This window comes from Cynocephalus volans, chromosome 3, assembly GCF_027409185.1.
Source record: "Cynocephalus volans isolate mCynVol1 chromosome 3, mCynVol1.pri, whole genome shotgun sequence".
Classification (NCBI taxonomy): Eukaryota; Metazoa; Chordata; class Mammalia; order Dermoptera; family Cynocephalidae; genus Cynocephalus; species Cynocephalus volans.
In genome coordinates, this window is record NC_084462.1 from 86,072,846 (window position 1) to 86,093,565 (window position 20,720).

Consider the following 20,720-nt stretch of genomic DNA (forward strand, 5'->3'; position numbering starts at 1 on the left):
AAAAGAACTAAATAGAAATTCTAGATAAGAAAAATATTATATTTGAAGTGTACATGCACACACGCATACTCATACAGGTGGATTAAACAGTAGACTAGTAGCTGAATAGAGATTTAGTGAATAGATAGGCAGATATTTAGAAAGCATCTAGAATGAAGCACAAAAAGGAAAATAGATGGTAAAATATGAAAGCACTGTAGAGGATAGAATAAGATGTTCAATATAAGTAAAGTAGAAGTTGCAAAAGAAGGACTAGATGGAATAAGGAAAATGCAATCATAGAATAAAGGAAGGTAGAGAACTTTCCAGAACTGAAGACATGAGAGTTTAGATAGGAAATTTCACAAGAAGTAGCATGGTGCACTTGTACAACTCTCAGAAATGTTGAGATTGTTTAGATTCTCAGTATGTTTCTTCACAGTCACCAGTTAGACAAGTGAGCCTGATACTTTACACACATTTAATATTAATTTTAGAAACAAATCTGTCTAGCTTGAATGTTGTATATGATTTTGCCTTTAATTTACATTTGGGTTTTTCATTTTTAGGATATTTTTAGCTAGGTGATGGTTTGTCTTAAATGTAATCTGCTATACAGTGGTGGTTGAAAATCCAAAGTATTATTTTTAAAACCTATTCTTCATAAAGCTGTAGGGTTCTTGTGAATGTTGTAGTGGGTGGATTGGTCAAAGGGAGGGCAGAGCTGGTAGGACCCCAGACTTCTATCTCTATTTGATTTTTTTCTTTTTTATTTTAAAGTTACAAATGTTTCCCCCCCAAAAAAATAATATAGAAGTATATAAAGTTAAAAAAAAAAAAAGTCCTACTTATTTTATATATTGGGATTCCATGTAAGATATGGTTTTGAAAAAACTGTTTCTGCTTTTTAAAAAATCAATAGCTGTTAAAAAGTGCTTTTGTTAATCGTCTGTTTTTTCTTCATACCAGTTAGTAAAATTAGAACATAAGAACAATATGTAGTAAACAGCACGATTTTAAGTATGCTGTTTTGTGAGAAGTTTTATTGTTTTAAAGATATAACTTAACTTTCATTTGAAAAGAGTTTTATCAATTCAAGAAAATATTGCAGTCTTTTAAAATATTGCAAATGGTTATTTTGACCTTAGGTTCCTCAAAGAAAAATGCAATCAGGTTGCTTTGATCTGGATTCTTCACTACTGCATCTGAAAAGCTTATCATCTAGAAGGTACTTATCTTAAAATTCATTTGTGTGTGCAAAACAGAATTTCACTAAATTTTGGCCTTTCACAATAAATAATGTTGACTCTAAAAATCAAAGTTTAACAGGAATCTTATTTTCAGCATAGTGCCACACACACACACACACACACACACACATATTAAGAATGAAAAAGTTAAGACAATAAGTAGCAACTATACGTTGGTCATCATAATAAACTCTTACATTGGTTTTAACATTTAAGTGGATTTGTATATTTTTGATCATTAAACTCTACCTTTTATTCCTTTGCATAAAAGCCTTGCCAGGTTTTCCATGTTGGCAAATAATATTCTGATTATATTCTTTAATCACATAATTTTGCCTTTAGATTCTGGTTTTTAACTAAAAATGGAGATTGATATAGAAGTCTGTATTATATATTTCCAGTAGATGTCACTGTGTATGTGATGTTATAAATTCCACCTTGAAACCTTCTAGGATATTTTGTGTATATATATATATTCTTTATTAAGTATTATAACAAAAATTATAAAAATCTAATCAGGAATTTTATTTTATTTTTTAATTGAATCAAAATTGGTTATACATATTTTGGGTATTCAGTGCTGACATATGTTGATCAAATCAATATTACTAGTATGTGTATTGTTACAAATTGTACTTATTCTTTATACCCCTTATCCAATCTCTCCCTATGCCCATCTGTAATCAGGAATTTTAAACTAGAAATTTTTTATCTTAAACTGTAACATTAATTTTAGTATGGTAGTTTGAGTAAAATTGTTCAGATTCTCCTAATTTAATTTTGTACAAAAGTAAATAAGAAAATATTGTGGTTAATGTGTTCTTTTGCTAATTTGTTTTACTAGTTCTCGACCATGTTTAAACATTGAAGATGATCCAGAAATTCATGAGAAACCATTTTTGAGTTCTAGTGCTCCACCTATAACAAGTCTTAGTCTCCTAGGAAATTTTGAGGTAATGTGTTTTGAAACTTTTTGTTTTGTTTTGTTTTGTTTTTTGAGATGACTGGTAAGGGGATCTTAACCCTTGACTTGGTGTTGTCAGCACCACACTCTCCCAAGTGAGCCAACTGGCCATCCCTATATGGGGATCTGAACCCATGGCCTTGGTGTTATCAGCACCACCCTCTCCCAAGTGAGCCACGGGCCAGCCCGTTTTGAAACTATTTTAAGAGTTGAAGTTTCTTAACCTAGGTCTAGGGTGTCATTTATGTCTTCAACTTTGTGAAAAGTAAATAAACAAATTGATTGTCTTGAAATTAGCTCTTTTATCTTATTATGTTTTGTTTCTGTGAGAAGGGAAGTTGGGAGAATTGTTGGTAATGACATCTTAAAATTGGGTAGTAGTAGAGGAGATAGAGGACTTCAGCGAAATCAGATTGGATGGAGATATCTGTTCCTTTAGCCAGGAGAATAGACATGACCACATCTTCTTACCTGGTAAAATTGGCTCTGGGACCCAGGAAAAGTGATGGTGACCTGATAGCAGCCCCTTCATGATCAAGGAGGTTGATTTATACGATCAGATGGTTCTCTGTATTTTATTTAAAACTTTTCTGTAAATCTAAATCTATTCTTAAAAAACAAGATTATCTTTTTAAAACTTAAATAGTTAAAGATTTTTGATACATATCCTGCTTTAATATTGAATATTTCTACTTGGGATCAAGTATATCACCGGGTTTAGTTGTCATTAATTAGAAATCATCTCAGTCTTAATCATGAAACTATAAATGATATTTTTAAAGTGATTTTAATTGGTGAATTTTTTTAGGGGAAAATAACTTAAATTTTATATTTTTAGTTAAAATAAGTAGCTTTACTGGAGTTTTGGTTTGATATATTAACTGTACAAAGGGTCTTCAAAAAATTCATGGAAGATTCATATTATCTTTTAATTCAATTTTTCCATGAACTTTTTGAAATATCCTTGTATGCTTTAATTATAACTTTTAATATTGAGGCACTCTTTCAAAGTTTTAGTGGAAACAAAAAGAAAAGATTTTGTGGTAAGTTAATCTCTTTTCAATGTTACTTTCAAGATATCAGTTCAGAGATGTTGAACTCTCTGTTCCTCTTCGTCATCTAATTAAAGTTGCATAGACCATTATGAGGGTCAGGTGCTCTGCAACCTTTGTACTCCAAGAAAATTTATAAGGGAAAAAGAGAGTAGTTTGATATATGAAAACCTTAGAAAGGGGAAGATGGTTAAAAGATCAGTATACATACTTTTCTTTTCAGAGGATTCTATTTGTGCAGATGTGCATACATTTTTCAAGTAACTTGATGAAAAAATACAGAGAAGTTCAAGACTGTCCAACCCATAGGCCCTCTTTATAATGAGTTTGATACTGTCTTCAGTAAATTGCAGAGGATATTTACTTTACTTAGTGAATTTGATATGCTATGGAAATTTAAAAAAGGAGGGGAGTAGACTTGAATTACTAAACTAACACATTGGTCTTGTTTCATGAAACAGGGCAAAGTTTTATCCCTGTAGTGTTGTTGAGGGGAATCATGATGTTTTGACATTATCTGTGGGGTGTTAAATGGAGTCTGGAAATATATTGATCTCAGAGTAATACCCAAATAGAAGGCTGTCCATCTGATTACTGTGGCTAATTAGTCACCTTTTCTTGCTACTATTTATGATTTTCTACTGCAGAACCATGTCATCCATTCAACTCGTCTGTCCTGTGATTTTCTTCTTCCATCAATTCAGTCCAACATAATACTGACAACCATTGGAAATGGGTTAACTATTTTTCCTATTAGGGAATCCCAGTGCTTTCTGTCACTATAAAATACTTTATATCTTCTAGAATTTTATATAAATGGAGTCACACAGTATTTACTCTTGGTGGATAGGGTGTAGATGCTTCTTTTACTCCCTACCATTATGGAGATTATTCATGTTGTTGTATGTATCAAGAAGTCATTGCTTTTTATTGCCATTATATGGATACACCAGTTTATTTATTCATTTGCCTGATTCTAGAAATTTGGGTTGTCTCCACTTTGGGGCTATTACAAGTAAAGCTGCTTGAACATTTGTGTATGAGTTTTTGTATGACTATAAGTTTTCATTTCTAATGGAAGATTTGGGTAGAATGGTAGGTATATGTTTAACTTTTTAAGAAACTGCCAAACTATTTTCCTAAGTGTTTTTAGTTCTCATTAGCAGTATATGAGAATTCTAGTTTCTCCACATCCTTGCTAATGTATACAATGGTCTGTCTTTTTAATTATTGTGTTTTTAATTTATATTTCCCTAATGACTGATCATGTTGAGCCTCTTTTCCTGTGCTCTTTTGCTGTATAAACACATATATTTTCCAAATATTTTCTCCTAGTCTGAGGCTTGGACTTTACATTTTTATGTCTTTGAGAAATGAAAGATTTTAATTTTGTTGGTGTCTAATTTATTAATATTTTCTTTAAGGGATCTTGATTTTGATGTTGTATCTAGAAAAATCTTTGCCTAGTCCAAGGATTCTTTATCTTGGCACTATTGATATTTGAGGTAGATAATTCTTTATTATGGGGGCTCATAGGATGTTTAGCAAAATCTTTGACCTCTACGTACTTGATTCCAGTAGCACCCCCCTAAGCTGCAGCAAACCAAAGACGTCTCCAAATATTGCCATATGTCGCCTGGTTGAAAACCACTGTCGTAACCCAAGGTCACAAAGATTTTCTTCCATGTTGTCTTCTAGAAGATTGTTTTAGCTCTTACACTTAGGTCTGTGTCTATTTTGAGTCAGTTTTGGTGTACAATATGATGTGTGTGGTCAAGTTCACTTTTATGCATATGGATGTCCAATTTTCTAATCTTGGAATCAGATAGTGTGAGTCCTGACTTTACTGTTCTTTCTCAAAATGGCTTTAACTATTCTAGTTCTTTCACCTTTTCTTATAAATATTAGAATTAGCTTGTCTATTTCCACAAAACAGCCTGCTGAGATATAGATCAATTTGGGGAAAATTGACATCTTAAGAATATTAAGTCTTGCAATCCATGAAATCCATTTATTTAGATATGCTTTGATTTCTTTCATCAGTGCTTTTTAATTTTTAGCATACAGATCTTGGGCATATTTTTGTAGATCTATAAGTAAGTATTTCATGTTTTCTGGTGAGATTGTAAATTATACTTTGAAAATTAAATTCCCAGTTCATTTCTAGTATTTTTAAATGAGTGAATACGTATATCACCTGTGATCTTGCCCAACTCACTTATTAATTTTAGTAGATTTTTTAAAGATTCTTTGAGATTTTCTAAGTAAACAATCATGTCATCCACAAATAGTGACAGTTTTGTTTCTTACTTTGTAATTCATGTCTTTTATTTCCCTTTTCTTGTCATACCACACCTGAGTAGAGTCTAGTACGTATGCTAGTATATTAAATTCACAAAAATCTGAACTACCTCAGATAAAGTTAGCAACTCATGTGAGTCATTGCCTTGTTCATAAACATTTTTGTATGTACCCTTCCTGTGAAAATTATGCCCATCTTTAGAACAGGTTTCTTATTTAAGAAATATTTGTTGATTACCTACTATGCGTCATGCTGTTATGCTAGGAATACAAAGATAAATGATAAAGTTCCTGCCTTAGAAGTTTATAGTCTGTTGGAGAAAAAGGATATGTAAATAATTTATCAACCTTAGTAATTAGCACTGCAATGGAAGTTTCTTTAATACTTGTATATCTATTGTCTCTGCTAAAGAGATTGGGGAAAACTTTACTGAGGAACTGTCAATTGAGCTTGGTCACAAAAGATGAGTAGGAGTTTGCCAAGTAAATTTGTTTGGGGAGTGGCAAGAGATTCTAGAGAGAGAACTACATGCACAAAGGCACATGTGCAAAAGTAGTAAAAGAGCATGGTGGTGTTGGAAAGCATCAATTGGAACTGAAGCATGGGACTGTGCAAGTGGGCAGAGATGAAGCAAGAGAGGTAGGGTGGGGATACATGCTATGCTATGAAGTTTTGACTTCATCCTATAGCACAAAGTTTTTAAGCTGGTGTGTGATATAAGACTTTTTTTATAAAAGAAAAACAACTCTGGCAGTAGTATAGAGGATAATCCTAGAGACAGAAAGACTAGAAGATGTTGCATTTGTTCAGAGAAGTTGTAAGGATCTGACCTAGGGTGGTGGTGGTGGAGATAGAGATGAGGCCATGAGACTGAGAGGTAGAATCAACAGGATATGGATTGGATTGATTGCAGGGCAAGAGGAAAATATAGAAGGTTGGGTGTGACACAGTTATGCTGGTCTTATTTTTTTTGACCTGGAGACTTTGGAATTGCTAATATGTTTCAAATTTAGACTTCACAGACTATTTGAATCAAGAGGGTTTGCAGCCTTCCTTTTCAAAGAACTACTTAATTGAAGGAATGCTACTCACATTTTATGATGTATGCATGTGTGCATCAATGTAGGTATATGAAAGAAAGTTTATGAAAGGTTTAAAATGCTTGTCATACCAGGAAAGATAAACACTAAATTGTTAAAAGTAGTTCATCTCAGTGAGTGAACTTGGGAAGGGTGGATTAGGAGCTTCTCTACTGTATTTCTGTACTTTGGAGTTTTTTTCTAACCCACAGTTACTATTTTTAAAATAAAACTAAATAATAAGATGTGTCACATACAATAGCATTTTTTAAGAAGCAATTATTTCCCAGTTAAAGTTATAAGTGCTTAGCTTCATCTTTTGGTGGAAGTTCTGTATATGACCTGTTAAGTTTTCAAGTGCTTCTCTATGCCTAGCACCATGAATAGGCACTGTGAGGGATAAATACCTGATCTAGTAGAACATATTTTATTATTTACAGATATAAAAGTAACATATTAAACAATGAGGTCTAACTAATGGTGAAGTTCCAGGAAAGGTCAGCCTGAGTTCAAATAGCAAGAAGAAGCCAAACTCGGTAGGATGATAGAAGACTGATCGGAGATGGGCTGATTTCAAGTCAGATGAACAGCAGAAATGAGGACATGGCAGTGGTAACAATCACTTTTCCAATGCTAGGAAGCATAGTAATATATTTCTTTAAATAGGAAAAAAGTGAGTGTGTTAACTTTTCTAATTGATTTTTTAATTATTTTGTCTTTCAGGAATCTGTCTTGAACTATCGTTTAGATCCTCTCGGCATTGTTGATGGTTTTACTGCCGAGGTAGGGGCAAGTGGTGTTTTCTGCCCCACACATTTGACTCTTCCAGTTGAAGTGTCATTCTACAGTGTTTCAGATGATAATGCTCCCTCTCCTTACATGGCAAGTATTTTTCAGATTGTCTTTTTCTGCTCAAATTAACCAACTTAATGACAAATATCTTTAAGTGCTTGGTGCAATTCTCAAGTGTAAAACGTTTCCTAACAGAAAACTGAAAGCTGAGTACAGACTAATACAGCAAAATATTACCTTATAACTTTCTTCTGAGCTAGCTCTAACAGCAGATAACCTCTTTTGCATTTGAGGATCATGCTGAAAGTTTATTGTTTCTATAAGGTTTTAAAAAATGGTAAAAGTTGATTAGTGACACTATAATTCCATCTTGCTGAGTTCACACAAATTCTCAAGTACTTTGCACTCTGGTCCTACAAGGGTTACCTTTCCATGTGATGCTTATCTCAGTAGAGATTAGTTAAAAATATGACCTAAGCCTTCTGTAAGGCCCTTTCACTTTACTTTCTCCTGTTTGGTTTATCTTTGGCCTATTCTAATCCTAGGGTTCTTTACCATCCCAGCTATTTGTAACTCATGCTAATTAATGTCTTAGTGGCAGGTAAGATGGCTAAGGGGAATTAGAGCATAGTCTTGAGTCTTAAGATTGATTTTATGATCTTACTTTTTCCATTATTTATTCCAATGGATTGTGGATAAAATAAGCCTTCAACTGCAAAAATGATACCAAGTCCTGATGTATGATTAGTATCATCTCTTTTCCAAAATAAAGAGGAAGAAGTGACTAGCAGTGCATGTCTGTGAAAAGTTTACAGTGATGGTATCAAATATGGAGACAAATCTGGGTTTTCATATTAGTCTTACTTTGAGAAATACAATTACAATAGGCATGGATCTGTACATCCCTGGTCTTGCTACTTGAATTTCCTAACTTACTAACTGGCCCAACTACTTCCTCTCCTAACATCCCCCTTCCTCACTTTCTAGGTTTTCAAGGACATTAATAAAAATGTCTTCTGTTATTAATAAAAGCTATGAAAGGGGACTTCTAAATAATTAAGAAAAAAAACAGAGAGGAAGGAAGCTATACTTTTTAACTATCTGAATACAGCCTAATAATTATTGGCTTAATTTGCTTAAGGAAGGTTGTTTACATTTACTCTGTTTTAAGGATGAAACTTAGTCAAGAGCTTGATCAGTGTTTCATACTTTGATAGAAAAAGCATAGTGGTGTCTGCTCATTTGTTCAAAGTTTTCTTTTCCCAATAATATTTATACTTGTGGGTCATAATCATGAAGAGGAATGTTGGTTATTATCACAACCAGAGGCTCCTCCTTCACAAACCTTCTCAGTTATTACATGTGCCACCTGTTACCCATTTACCATAGGAAGATGTATTCACTTTTCCAGTACCATTTTGAAACAATAACTGCTAATTTTGGAGAATTGATAAAATGGGAAGTACTACTGAGATAAGTTCAGTACCAGAATAAATGTGTATCATACTGGAATGTTTACAATATTAGAATATAGCTCTAAAGATGCCCATTTTGCTTTACCAGGACATCAAGAAGTCTTATCGGTTATACACATTCTGTTGGCACATAGTAATAGAGAATGGAAAGATAAGATCTAAAATAATATGATCTGTCTTGAGTCCCTGATGCCATTAGGATGGCTTTGAAACAAGATAAAAGGGTGAACTAGCTGAAAATCAGCTCAAATAAATATCTGCAAGTGAAATTCATGAGCAAGAGGAAATTTGAACTATTTTTTGAAAAAGCAAAACAGCATTAATCTTTGACATTGATTGACACCTAAAAAATACAGGATAGGAGATAAAGGATTTTGTCACCGTACCTCCAGAAAGTACTGGAGTATACACAAATGACCACAGGTTTTCTTTGTTTGTTTGTTTTTGGTGACTGACCTGTGCAGGGATCAAACCCTGAACCTTGATGTTATCAGCATGACAAGACACTCTAACCAACTGAGCTAACCTGTCAGCTCACAACTTTTGAATATATATTGGAAAGAGTATAAAATCTATCCTTTATTGAGTTAGTCTATCCTTTTAAAAATCTCTGACTTCTTTTTCTCTAAGTCAGTTTACTTATTAGGAATGAGTTCCCTTTGCAAGTGACCCAGTACAAATCTTAGACCACAAATCTTTCCTACTGTAAATTAAGAAAATTAATTTTGTTCTTTAAGGAATATTATTTATATTTTGGCAGTTTAGTTTGTTTTCTAAGGACTCGATCATGTTTTGATAAGAGAATACATATCACAAACCAGAGCTAAGATACAAAACTCTTATTTGTTACTCTATTTTTTTTTTCTTATTGTTAGTTGTTTTTTGGGGGTGGCTGGCTGGTAAGGCGATCCAAACCTGTGACCTTGGGGTTATAAGGCTGTGCTCTATAACCAACTGAGCTAACCAGACAGCCTGTTACTCTAATAATAACTGTGGGACCTCTCATTACAAATTATACAAATGATTCACAAAGGTAAAATTTTAGAACAGAAAATTCTATCTTTATGGTGTAGAGATGGTACAGGACTTTTTATTAAATAATTCCTTAAGGATGAACTCAAAGCCATATAATCTCTCTCTCCAATTGGAAGTCAGGGGTGAAAATGTTCTCTAAGTGTTACATGACAACACTTAGCTGTTTAGAGACTTGCATGGTGAAACTAGGTGAGAAATATCTAAAGCAGGGGCTGGGCCAGTTAGCTCAAGGTTCGGATCCCTGTACTGGCCAGCCACCCCCCCAAAACAAAACAAAAAAATGTCTAGAGCAGGTGTGCCAGTGGAAAATGACTTGCATTACTACCATATTAACAGAGCTATGTATGATTTCCTTCCATTTGTAATTAACCAAATCAAGATATACTTCTTTCAGTTTTCCACTTATTTTTGCATATTCTCTATTTCACAATAATTTGAGGTTTTCTGTTTTGTTTTGATTTGGTTTTGGTGGCTGGCCAGTGCACAGATTTGAACCCTTGACCTTAGTAATTTGAGTTTTTGTGTAATATTTTGACCAAATTTAGTTTTTCTTAACCTTACTATTCCATCTAAAATGCCAGAAGAAAATGTGTTTTTCTTCTTTGTTAAATTTAGCAACTTATTAATAGGCTAATCAATTAAAATAATGAAATCATTTAAATAATAAGTATTAATAAGTTTAATATTAATAAAATTTCAAATGATTTCTTAGTCCCTTTCTAAAATTCCTAACTTGTACTGGTCTTATATTGCTTAGAAATTGTTGTTTTAAAATAAAGGTTTTTTAAGAAATCTATTTTCTTCTTTATAAAGTGAGTTAGTTACTATTGTGTTCTAAAAACAGAATTATATATATTAAAGAAATAACTATAGGGTTGGTAGTAGTTTTTGCCTTACTACTTTTCCTGTATATATTTGGGGTGCAGAGGGTATGCTGGTGAGGAAGAGCAGTAATGTATAGGCATATGGTGATATGATTATAAAGGTAGCTATTATTTAGGTATATTGTACTTTTTCTTTCTGGACCTACAAAGAAGAGGAGTATTACATACTATACCGTTTTTGATGTAGAGTAAATATTCACACTCTTCTCATAAGAAAAGTGGCATACATGGTATGGCACTAGACATGCAGAACAGATTGTGAGAGAGAAATTGTTAAAGCTTCAATGCCATTTTGGTTAGAGATGCAGTTTGCTGATATGCTGTTTTCATGCTTTAAATGACCATGTGATAAATCATATTTGTCAAGAACCACCTATGTCTTTTCAGTGTCCATTTCCATGAACATTTCCCAATGTTAATATATTAATTTAATAATCTGATGTCATATGTTGTTCACTTGGAGTTAAGGGATTCATGTCAGAATCTGGCCCTCCCTTTACCCTGTCCACTCCTTTTTACCTCCCAACCCTGGTCTAACTTCCACACCCAACATAGATGTCACCTGACGGGACAGTCGTGTTTTATACTTACTTTTACATAAAATTGGCATGTTTGGACACGTACAATGTATAATGATAGAATCATGACCTATAGAGCATGCAATTATTCTATTTAACTACCTTAACAACTTGAAAAGAAAGTATTAGCCCAATTAAAATGAATAAATCAGCATTCATTTTTTAAAGCTATCTAAGAATTAAATATCATAATCACCAGCCTGTAGTCATTTGGTCATCCTGGTTATTGAGAAGCTTTCACACATTCAATTTGAACTCATCTTGTTTCCGATTGTTTGAACTTCTGCAGTAATTAGAGCATTCTTCTCAGAAAAAATACTTCATGTGCCAGAGTAGTGCTTCTCAAACTTTAATGTACATATGATTATCATCTGGTGAATCTGGTTATAATGCAGATTAGATTTGGTAGGTCTGGGGAGAGCCAGACATTCTGCATTTCTAACAGGTTCACAAGTGATGCTGATGATTCTGGTCTGAGAACCATTCTGTGAGTAGCAGACTAACTGGGGGACTCCTAATATCCCCTTTTAGATTTCTTTAATGAAATAACTGTAATTTAGCTCTCTAATCTTTACTCACATCTTAGCTGTTAGATCTTTAATCCGTTAGGTTGTGATTTAGAATCAGTTTGGACTCTTAGATTCCTTACTAAGTAAATAACCAAAAAAAAAAAAAAATGCTTTAATATGATCCGGATTAAGGCACAACATGATATAAGGAGGTTATTTCTGAAGAAATATCTAATTCTAGGGAAGTGGAATTTTTATAGCTTCTATGTAGAAGATTGAACCTTCATTTTGTACTTTTTGCCTTGAACATCTCTTCTCCTGTGAATTAATTATCAGGCAGGAACTTCAGACTTCCAAATTTCCTTTCTATTTTTTCTGTCTCTAGTCAGAAATCCAGATATGTAACTTAAGTCACCTCCCTGACTGAAGAATTGACTTCATTTTTGGCCAAGACTTAGACCCTTCCGCACTTGTGACTTTTTACATGCCCAAAGACCAATAAATGGTTTTGCCTCTTCATTCCCAAGATACATGGGAATATCCTATGACCTCCCTTTATTTCTTTTTTGGTTAGGGAACTTCTTTCATTTATATCTTATGTCTCAATAGAATTTCAAGCAGTGTGACCATTGATGTTATATATTGTGTATTGCAAAATCTCCAGGAAGAATAGCAAATTGTTTCTTTGGTGGTTGAACCCTCACTATTTCATGCACATACAATATCTCTATTAATTCAATTTGAATGTCTTTCCATAGAAATAGAATTCTGAAATTTTAATAATTTAAATTATTAACATGATTTTTTATTATTATTATTTTAGTATTTTATATAAATATGCATCAGTTTGTACTCAATTTGTCTTCTTTTATTTCAAGGGTGTGATTACTTTAGAGTCCCTTGGTAAAAGGGGATATCGAGTACCTCCTTCAGGAACAATTCAAGTGGTATGTGTTTTATAGCCTACAATTGCAATAATCATTCTCTCACATACATATAGAACTTAGCCCTTTCTCCTGCTACTGCTGCTGCAACAACTTTGGTAAGTAACAGTGGGGCTGCAGCTTTGTTTGGAGTTTCCCTGCTCTGCCCCAGGAATGACCATTTGGGGACATCCATAAAAGGAAAGCATTAATAAGCTAATCAAGGTGAATGCTGTAGAAAATAGTATATGACAGTTTACATAACTTAAGTAGAGCCATTTTAAATATAATTAGAACCCAACATTACTGGTGCCTTCTATTTAATATAATAAGCCAGAATGAAATTGACCTATTTATTTATTTATTTTATTTATTTTATTTTATTTTATTTTATTTTTTTTTTTAAAGATGACCGGTAAGGGGATCTTAACCCCTGACTTGGTGTTGTCAGCACCACACTCAGCCAGTGAGCGAACCGGCCATCCGTATATGGGATCCGAACCCGGGGCCTTGGTGCTATCAGCACCGCACTCTCCCAAGTGAGCCACGGGCCGGCCCGAAATTGACCTATTTAAAGGAAGACCCCAAATATTAGTACTGCTTTGCCAGGAAAACTTGAGAAACAAAATGATATGCATAGTGTAATAATTTCTAAAATTGATCTAATGAGATGATTACACAAAGCAGAAATGTAGTCTGACTGATGTCAGGGCGGAGAAGGCATCATTCTTTTTGGTCTAGGTGTTAATTGGCTCAGGAGAATGCTTTTATAGCCCAGAGCAGTCCTTCATCATCCCTGGTCTAGGGTTCTTAGTAGAATACTTTGATATCACGGCCAATTTGCAAGTGAGTTCATCACCAAGTCTGGCCCAGAATAATCCTGCAAGCACTCAAAATTATTACAGAGTTTGAAGACTGAAAGAGTCCAACAGACTGAAAAATAGTATAGCTGAGGTTTATTCCTCACACTCAGGATGTGGTCTAATTCAACAAACCTTTCTAGGACGTTTGGCCTCTATGTTTGGTGCTTTGTCACATCACTTTTGCTCATCACACTTGTTTCAATACTGCAAGGAATCTGTACATTTGTTTATTTCATATCACATAGTAATGAAACATAGTTCTATACAATATATGTGTGTATATACTGTAATATATATATAAATTTTACTGAGGAAGAATCACTGCATATTAAAGTGTGATTTTTATGTTGAATGGATTTTTTGAACTAAAGAAGTGATAATCTTCTGTTCTCTTGTCTCTGGCTATGTAGCTCATGAGAAAGTGTGGGTCACTGGAAAGCTAGCTGTCAGTTGTCATAATAATGAGGCATAAACTGAGAGGCAGCACATTCACCTCTTGTTTGGAGACTGCCAACTTTAGTGGTTAATTTTAAATATGACATTTGGGTATGTCTTTTATTACTTATATAGTGTAATTATGTATAAATATGGTTTGAAATCCTGGCTTGGTAGTTGTGGTAATTAAATGTATTAGCCTTAATCTTAAGACTCACTAGATTTCAAAAATTGGATCATAATATTGATATATTTCTCATTTTGATTCAGTGAGTGATGTCCAGTGCCACGGATGAGCTTCTGAAAGCATGGGCACCAAGTTACCTATTGATGTGTTGGTAATTTGGTTAAAGTCAGATCAGCAGCTTGGGGTTTTGTTTAAAAATTAGTACTCTTTAAAACAATGTCTTCAATTATTCTTAGTTAAGTATCAATTCAATTCAGTTCAGTCTTCGCTAAGAGTACATAGTTTGGTGTATAATGATATTGAAAAGAAATTTTTAAAAGCCTAGTGTTGCTGCAAATTTTGAAATGATTCCAAGTGTGAGAATATGAAGCATTATTTGGCCTATTTTGGATCTATTATTAGTGAGTTTTATTTTCTAAACTTGAAAAAAAAATTTCAAATAGAAAAAAAGTCTCTTTTTTGAACACCTATTTTTAATTTTACAATAACCATATGTGCCTAAAACAGCAAAAATTCTAGTTTACTGAGCATTTCTTTATTTCTAAAAATCTATTTACTCACCATAAAAATGTGAGAAAAATTAAAATTCTATTTTGAGAATTTTGCAATTGGTAATCTTTAACGAAACCAATGTTTTGAATAATTAGGCTATTTTAACCCAGTAAGGGTGTATTTTGCTTAAGCAAATGGAACTTTTTAAAAATCTGAACAAGGAGTAAAAGTTATATTGTCTGTTACTAATATGAAATCTGTGACTAAATATTTTGATTTGTTACAGGATTTTATATTATTGTGAAATAAAAAATTAAATTGAACCTTTTAAAAATATATTGAGTATTAGTTTATAAACTTCTGGAATTTTATTAATTTTAGTCCCTGAAACTGAATTATATCCAGTGGGATTACCTTATTGTTAAAAAGCCAATTTAATTATTGGCACAGTCATTCTAAGTCACATCAACAAATCACTATTTTTAAAGAATAATTTCTATATTGTTTCTTCAGACCTTATTTAATCCTAATAAGACTGTGGTGAAGATGTTTGTTGTGATATATGACCTACGAGATATGCCAGCCAATCATCAGACATTCCTACGACAAAGAACTTTTTCTGTACCTGTTAAACAAGAAATGAAGAGACGTGTTAATAAAGAGAATATCCGAAATACAGAAGAACGGTTATTACGCTACCTCATTCATCTGAGGTAATGTTTCAGATTAATATGAAAATGTTACTTTAGAGCAACTCTAAACTTTTTATTTATTTATTTATTTATTAGACTGTGACTGTAACTAGATCTGTGCCCCTTGGCTTTTGCTTAGCTTGGGAATTCTTGATGATGTGCCAAGATGCAGAAAGCACATGGCATACCTTCCTGAAGTCATTATTATTTATTGAGTTAGGGGACTTCATTTGTAAATATTTAATGTAAAATATTTTATGTCAAAACAAATGCAAATATATCTGAGGCAGTGAAATTTGTTTTCTAAACCAATACTGTCCAATAGAAATGTAATATACAGTTTTATATTTTCCAGTAGCCATATTTTTTAAAGTAATAAGAACCAAGTAAGATTAATATGTTTTATTTAACCCAGCATATCTAAATTTTATCATTTGAATATGTAATTTATATAAAAATTATCAATGAGATATTTTATACTCTTTTGTTTTACTAAATCCACAAAATCAAGTATGTGTTTACATTTAGGACACAACTCAATTCAAACTAACCACATTTCAAGTGGTCAATAGCCACATGTGGCTAGTGGCTTCTGTATTGTATAAGGAAATTCTTAAACTTCATTCATTCACCTATTCAACAAATACTCATGTGCCAAATATTTCTTCTAGACTCTAGGGAAACAGCAGTAACAAAATCTCTGCTCTCAAAGAGCTTATATTCTAATGCTTCCATCAGAAATATCTTTTCCTCTTTTACTACCCAGCTCATAGCTCTAGGTTGTGAGAAGTCATGTGTTTGCCCTTGAGGTGCAAGTTGCCAGTGTCACAGTGTAGGGTTTTCAGCCCTGAAATTCTAGTGTAACTCTCAGGATCAATGAGCAAATTGATTGCATAAGAGAGGGCTCAGTAGCCTTTTGCCTGTAACTCCATTTCTACTAATCTTGTCTCTTCCATAGAAAGTACTCAGTCACATCAGTGACATTTATCTTAGACTAACTTTGTAAGTAAGGAGCCCTATTCATCCAGGCAGAGGACTTTGTATCTTTTACTAATGGTGAAAACCAGCTATCTTTCAATTTATCTGCCTCTTAGTAGTGATCTGGAGTGAATGAGGAGTGAGCTGTACACTCAAGTCCCATGCTGTTAAAAATCTGTTAAGCACTGCTTAATTGGTTCCCTCATCTTGGTCTTCTGCCTGTTGTTCTGAATCCAAAAGAAAGGTTCAGCCAGAACAATGTATTTAAACCCTACCTGACATTGCCTGACACACATCTCATTGGAAATGTTACACAGATTGTGAGAATGAAAAGTCTACCAAAACAGACTTGGAAAACTTTTAAAAAGAGGAATGGTATGAAATAACAAACTATAGGAATACCTCTCAGCCCAACCTAGGAAAAGTTTCAACTCTCTCTGATCAAACTTCCATTTGACACTGTTCATCTTAAAGTTTAACAACCATAGTCATATGTAACCAACATTGACCAGAGTAAAAATCAGTTACTTCAGATTTTATAAATCCCACAAAATGACTAGATAATTTAAGTGCTGTGCAGAAGCCTATTTGTGAAAAATGGTATACTTTCCAAAGCCTACCATGTTCTCCTTCAGATTGGGAAGGTGAAAAACTTCAGCAAGAAGGGAAGAGTGAGCCAGTCAGAGGTCTACTTTAATATGTACAACTGACCACCAGATCTTTCAGCTAGTTTTGAAATAAAATCCACAAGCCCATAGAGTAAATATGCTATGCTTAGGGGAAAACAAAGAGAAATTAGTTCTACAGAGTGTCTATCTATCTGCCAGGTAAGTTTATATGGTTAAACATTATAGCCCCCTGTACTGTGCTACTGATATTAGTGGGGGATAGAAACAATTTCATATACAGTTTGATAGTGATTTTCATTTCACTACTAACTTTTGACTTTTGATGATGGTTAGATTTTAACTAGCCACTGCTGATGATAGCAGTTCTTTCTTATCCTGTGATTGTTCTCAAAACTTGATTATTTTCCATGGTGACTTTTCAAGTGCGGAATTCATTTTAACCTGTCCAAAATCATGGGAAGTTAAGTTGTGCGCAATGGGTCAGTCTGTGTAGCTAGAAGATGCTAGGGCTATAAGATGTAGTGTAACTGGCTGATATGAACTGAAACTTAACAATGTAGATAAGGAAAGGTGAGTATGCTGTAGAGTCAGGGAGGAAAACTAAAGGATTGTATCTGAAACCAAGATTTACAGGAAGAAGCATCTCGGGCATTGTAAGAGGACAAAGGAGTATGGAATGTTTAGGGACTAGTAAAAGAGAGGTACTTAAATAGAAGCACATGGTTTGGCGATTTAAGACCTTAAATATCATTTTAAAGAGTTAGTTTTAACCTAATATCGTAGCAAGATTAATTCTTTCTGCTTTCAAATTTTAATCACTCAGGTTTGTTTGTTTTATAGACTCATTCCCTGAAATAATTCATCTCCTTGTTTATTATTTTTAGGTTCCAGAGTTCTAAATCTGGAAAGATCTACCTCCATAGAGATGTACGGCTCCTGTTCTCTAGAAAGTCAATGGAGGTTGATAGCGGTGCTGCATATGAACTCAAATCTTACACTGAATCACCAACAAACCCTCAGTTTTCACCAAGATGTTGATAAGGAATGACAATTTAAAGTATTGTCTCACTATCCAAGTTTGAAAGTAAAAATTAGCATAGAATGGAGTGTACCAAATTAACAATCAGGAGAGTGGATCCTCTCCAGTTATCCTGGACCAGTTTTCATTAAAGTATTCCTGAAATGAGATCCACATATTCCAAGTAGACTGGAAAAACTTATGTCCTAATCTTTTTTTGTACTGTCGAAACCACTTCATTGGACATGTTGCAATAGCAAAACCCCTAGTTAGATTAGTGTTTACACATTTTATTTCTCAGTTATTTAATATTTAATATTTTCCTTAATACTCAAGTGATGTTTGTCTCTAGTGTTCTAATGTAGCACAAATTCTATGTAAAATCATACTATGTATTTTTGACATTAATGTTGAAATCTGAAATATATGCACAAGTCTTTAATTTTGTGTGATGTGTTTTAAGTGCTATTCAATTAAGTTATTGAAAATGAGAATGAAATGTTCAGCTTCTTCAAAATTAACGCACTATGCAAGCATGTGTACATTTTATATCTCTCAAATTGAGTTCTTACAATACCCCATCCAGGTTGCTGTCTCATGTAGCAGTCCTTTAACATGCTGTTGGCAGTGCAGTGCGGATTAAGCTGCTTCACATTCCCTTGCAACTTCAGATCATGCCCATTCATATTCCTTCTAGTATTCCTTATCCCAAAACAATTCTATTTTTCCTTAACCACTACTATAGAGGCTTTACATTAAATTGCTGTTCCATGCTAGATAACTTTCTCAAATTGTTAAAAGAATATGTACTTTGAAAACAAATTAGTATTTATATTGTAAATATATGCAAAAACTAAGAAATGTGTATTTGGCTTTTATTTTTAGATGAGACATGTGATTGGATGAGTTAGCCATCAGGCAGTTTCCATTCTAGATCTATAGCTGCCAAGAGGAGAGGGAAGGTTCTTGAGCCTTGTCCCAATTTATCACTTCCTAGTTAAGGGTCACAGTGGAAGGCATTTGGCAACTGAAAGCACCACCAAGCAAGGGAACTTAACTGAGTGCATCAAAAACCTTCTTCCCAACACCCTTGGAAAGAATAGTGTTTTACATGTTTTTCCTGAGACAATGGGTGACAGCAGATTAGATAACAAGGCAAAAATACTGGGAATGCAGGTAGAAATCTATGACTGCAAGTTACAAGTTATATGCCACCCAAGTAGGCCAGACCCAGGAGACCTGAGAGTCTAGAATTAGGGTAAGCAGTCTGGAATTGGGAGGAAAGAAAGTCTTTACTTTGGGGCTGAGCTAATGTACTATGTAAGAGAATCTGGTCAGGTGATGAGTGTGTGGCTGCAGGCTGTGGAGTGTCAAGCTGAAGCCTCTTATAAGTTTCTTCTAAAATACCAGTTAAAAGAGAGAGGCCATTTATATTCCATAAAACTAAAAAAAAAAAAATTGGTGTAAATCTATGAAGACTTGTTAATCTTCAGACAGTGTGGAACGAACACGTGACTAGGACCCAAAGACTTGGATTGTAGTCCCAGCTGTAAAGGTATCTGATGGAACTGACTCCAGGAATCCCCTAATCTTTCTAGGTCTGTGTGATTGAGAAAATGTGGTAAGAGCGCCATTATTAATGTGCCTTCTCTTAGATTCTGTCATATAATTCTGTGCATATGTAATTGTATGTATATGTATGTACGTATATACACATCTTGATATGTGAATGTACATATATATATGTATTTTAATACGTATATCTAGACTTCTTATACATTTGGCAAAAGTCAATACCAATAATTTTATACAAACTAGTTAAAACATCAAAATGTTTTTTAGTTTAAAAAAAAATTATTGCTTCTTTGACCTTTCCAGTAAAGATTACCCCAAAATTAGTGATGTGTGTTGTGTTTAGGTGTCTTTTTGCATGGATATCACACTGCAGTCTTTCCGGAATGCTTTCTAGTACGTGGGCTTCCAATCTTTTAGACATATTTTAGAAAATTGGACGCAGTTGATCGAAACATCTGGGTGCATCTTGTGTTCTTCCTGACAAGTTTGCACAAAGGAAGTCTATGCAGACATTTTGTCCCTCAACTTCTTAGGGCCTCTTTTGCCCATGTTTTCCTCTAAGGTGTAGTTACTCAGCATCTGTCTGCCCTCACCCCATGGCATTTTGTCTATCACACTGGTTCTTTTTCTACCCATCTTTAGTCATAGGCCAAGACTTTACTATACCTCCTACATTTGTATTCAAAGATTATGTCACTAGATTATATCACAGTTGAGTGTTGGCACGCAGGGAAAGATACCAGCAGAGAACCAACATTGCTATCTATGGTAGATAATAGACATCTCACTCACTGCAGGCTCACTTGGCAGTTTTGCAGATTAATAAAATCAGTCATAACTGATAACTCCTTTTAAAAAGGAACTACAAGGGGCCGAGCCCGTGGCGCACTCTCAGTGCACTCACTGGCTGAGTACTGGTCACGAAAAAGACAAAAAATACAAAAAAATTAAAAATAAAGGAACTACAGATCACAAATAATCTGCAGAAAGTCTTTGGAGATTTTATCAGATGAGAATGCTAAAATCTGT

The 20,720-nt window shown here is 33.8% G+C and overlaps 1 protein-coding gene across 7 annotated transcripts in view; it reads left to right on the top strand.

Moving 5' to 3' along the window:
• Nucleotides 1-19,812, top strand: part of ATOSA (atos homolog A) — a 112,697-nt gene extending 92,885 nt beyond the window's left edge. For 6 of the 7 annotated variants that reach the window (XM_063090438.1, XM_063090435.1, XM_063090437.1 and 3 more), the window contains 6 exons: nucleotides 1,128-1,207; nucleotides 2,074-2,182; nucleotides 7,350-7,508; nucleotides 12,778-12,846; nucleotides 15,313-15,512; nucleotides 17,983-19,812. In XM_063090438.1, coding sequence (XP_062946508.1) covers nucleotides 1,128-1,207; nucleotides 2,074-2,182; nucleotides 7,350-7,508; nucleotides 12,778-12,846; nucleotides 15,313-15,512; nucleotides 17,983-18,136 — 771 coding nt within the window. In that variant the 3' untranslated portion in view covers nucleotides 18,137-19,812. Of the gene's footprint in view, nucleotides 1-1,127; nucleotides 1,208-2,073; nucleotides 2,183-7,349; nucleotides 7,509-12,777; nucleotides 12,942-15,312; nucleotides 15,513-17,982 lie in introns of those variants that run through there. The other variant, XR_010022927.1, reaches the window with a different exon arrangement.
• Nucleotides 19,813-20,720: the final 908 nt, after the last annotated feature.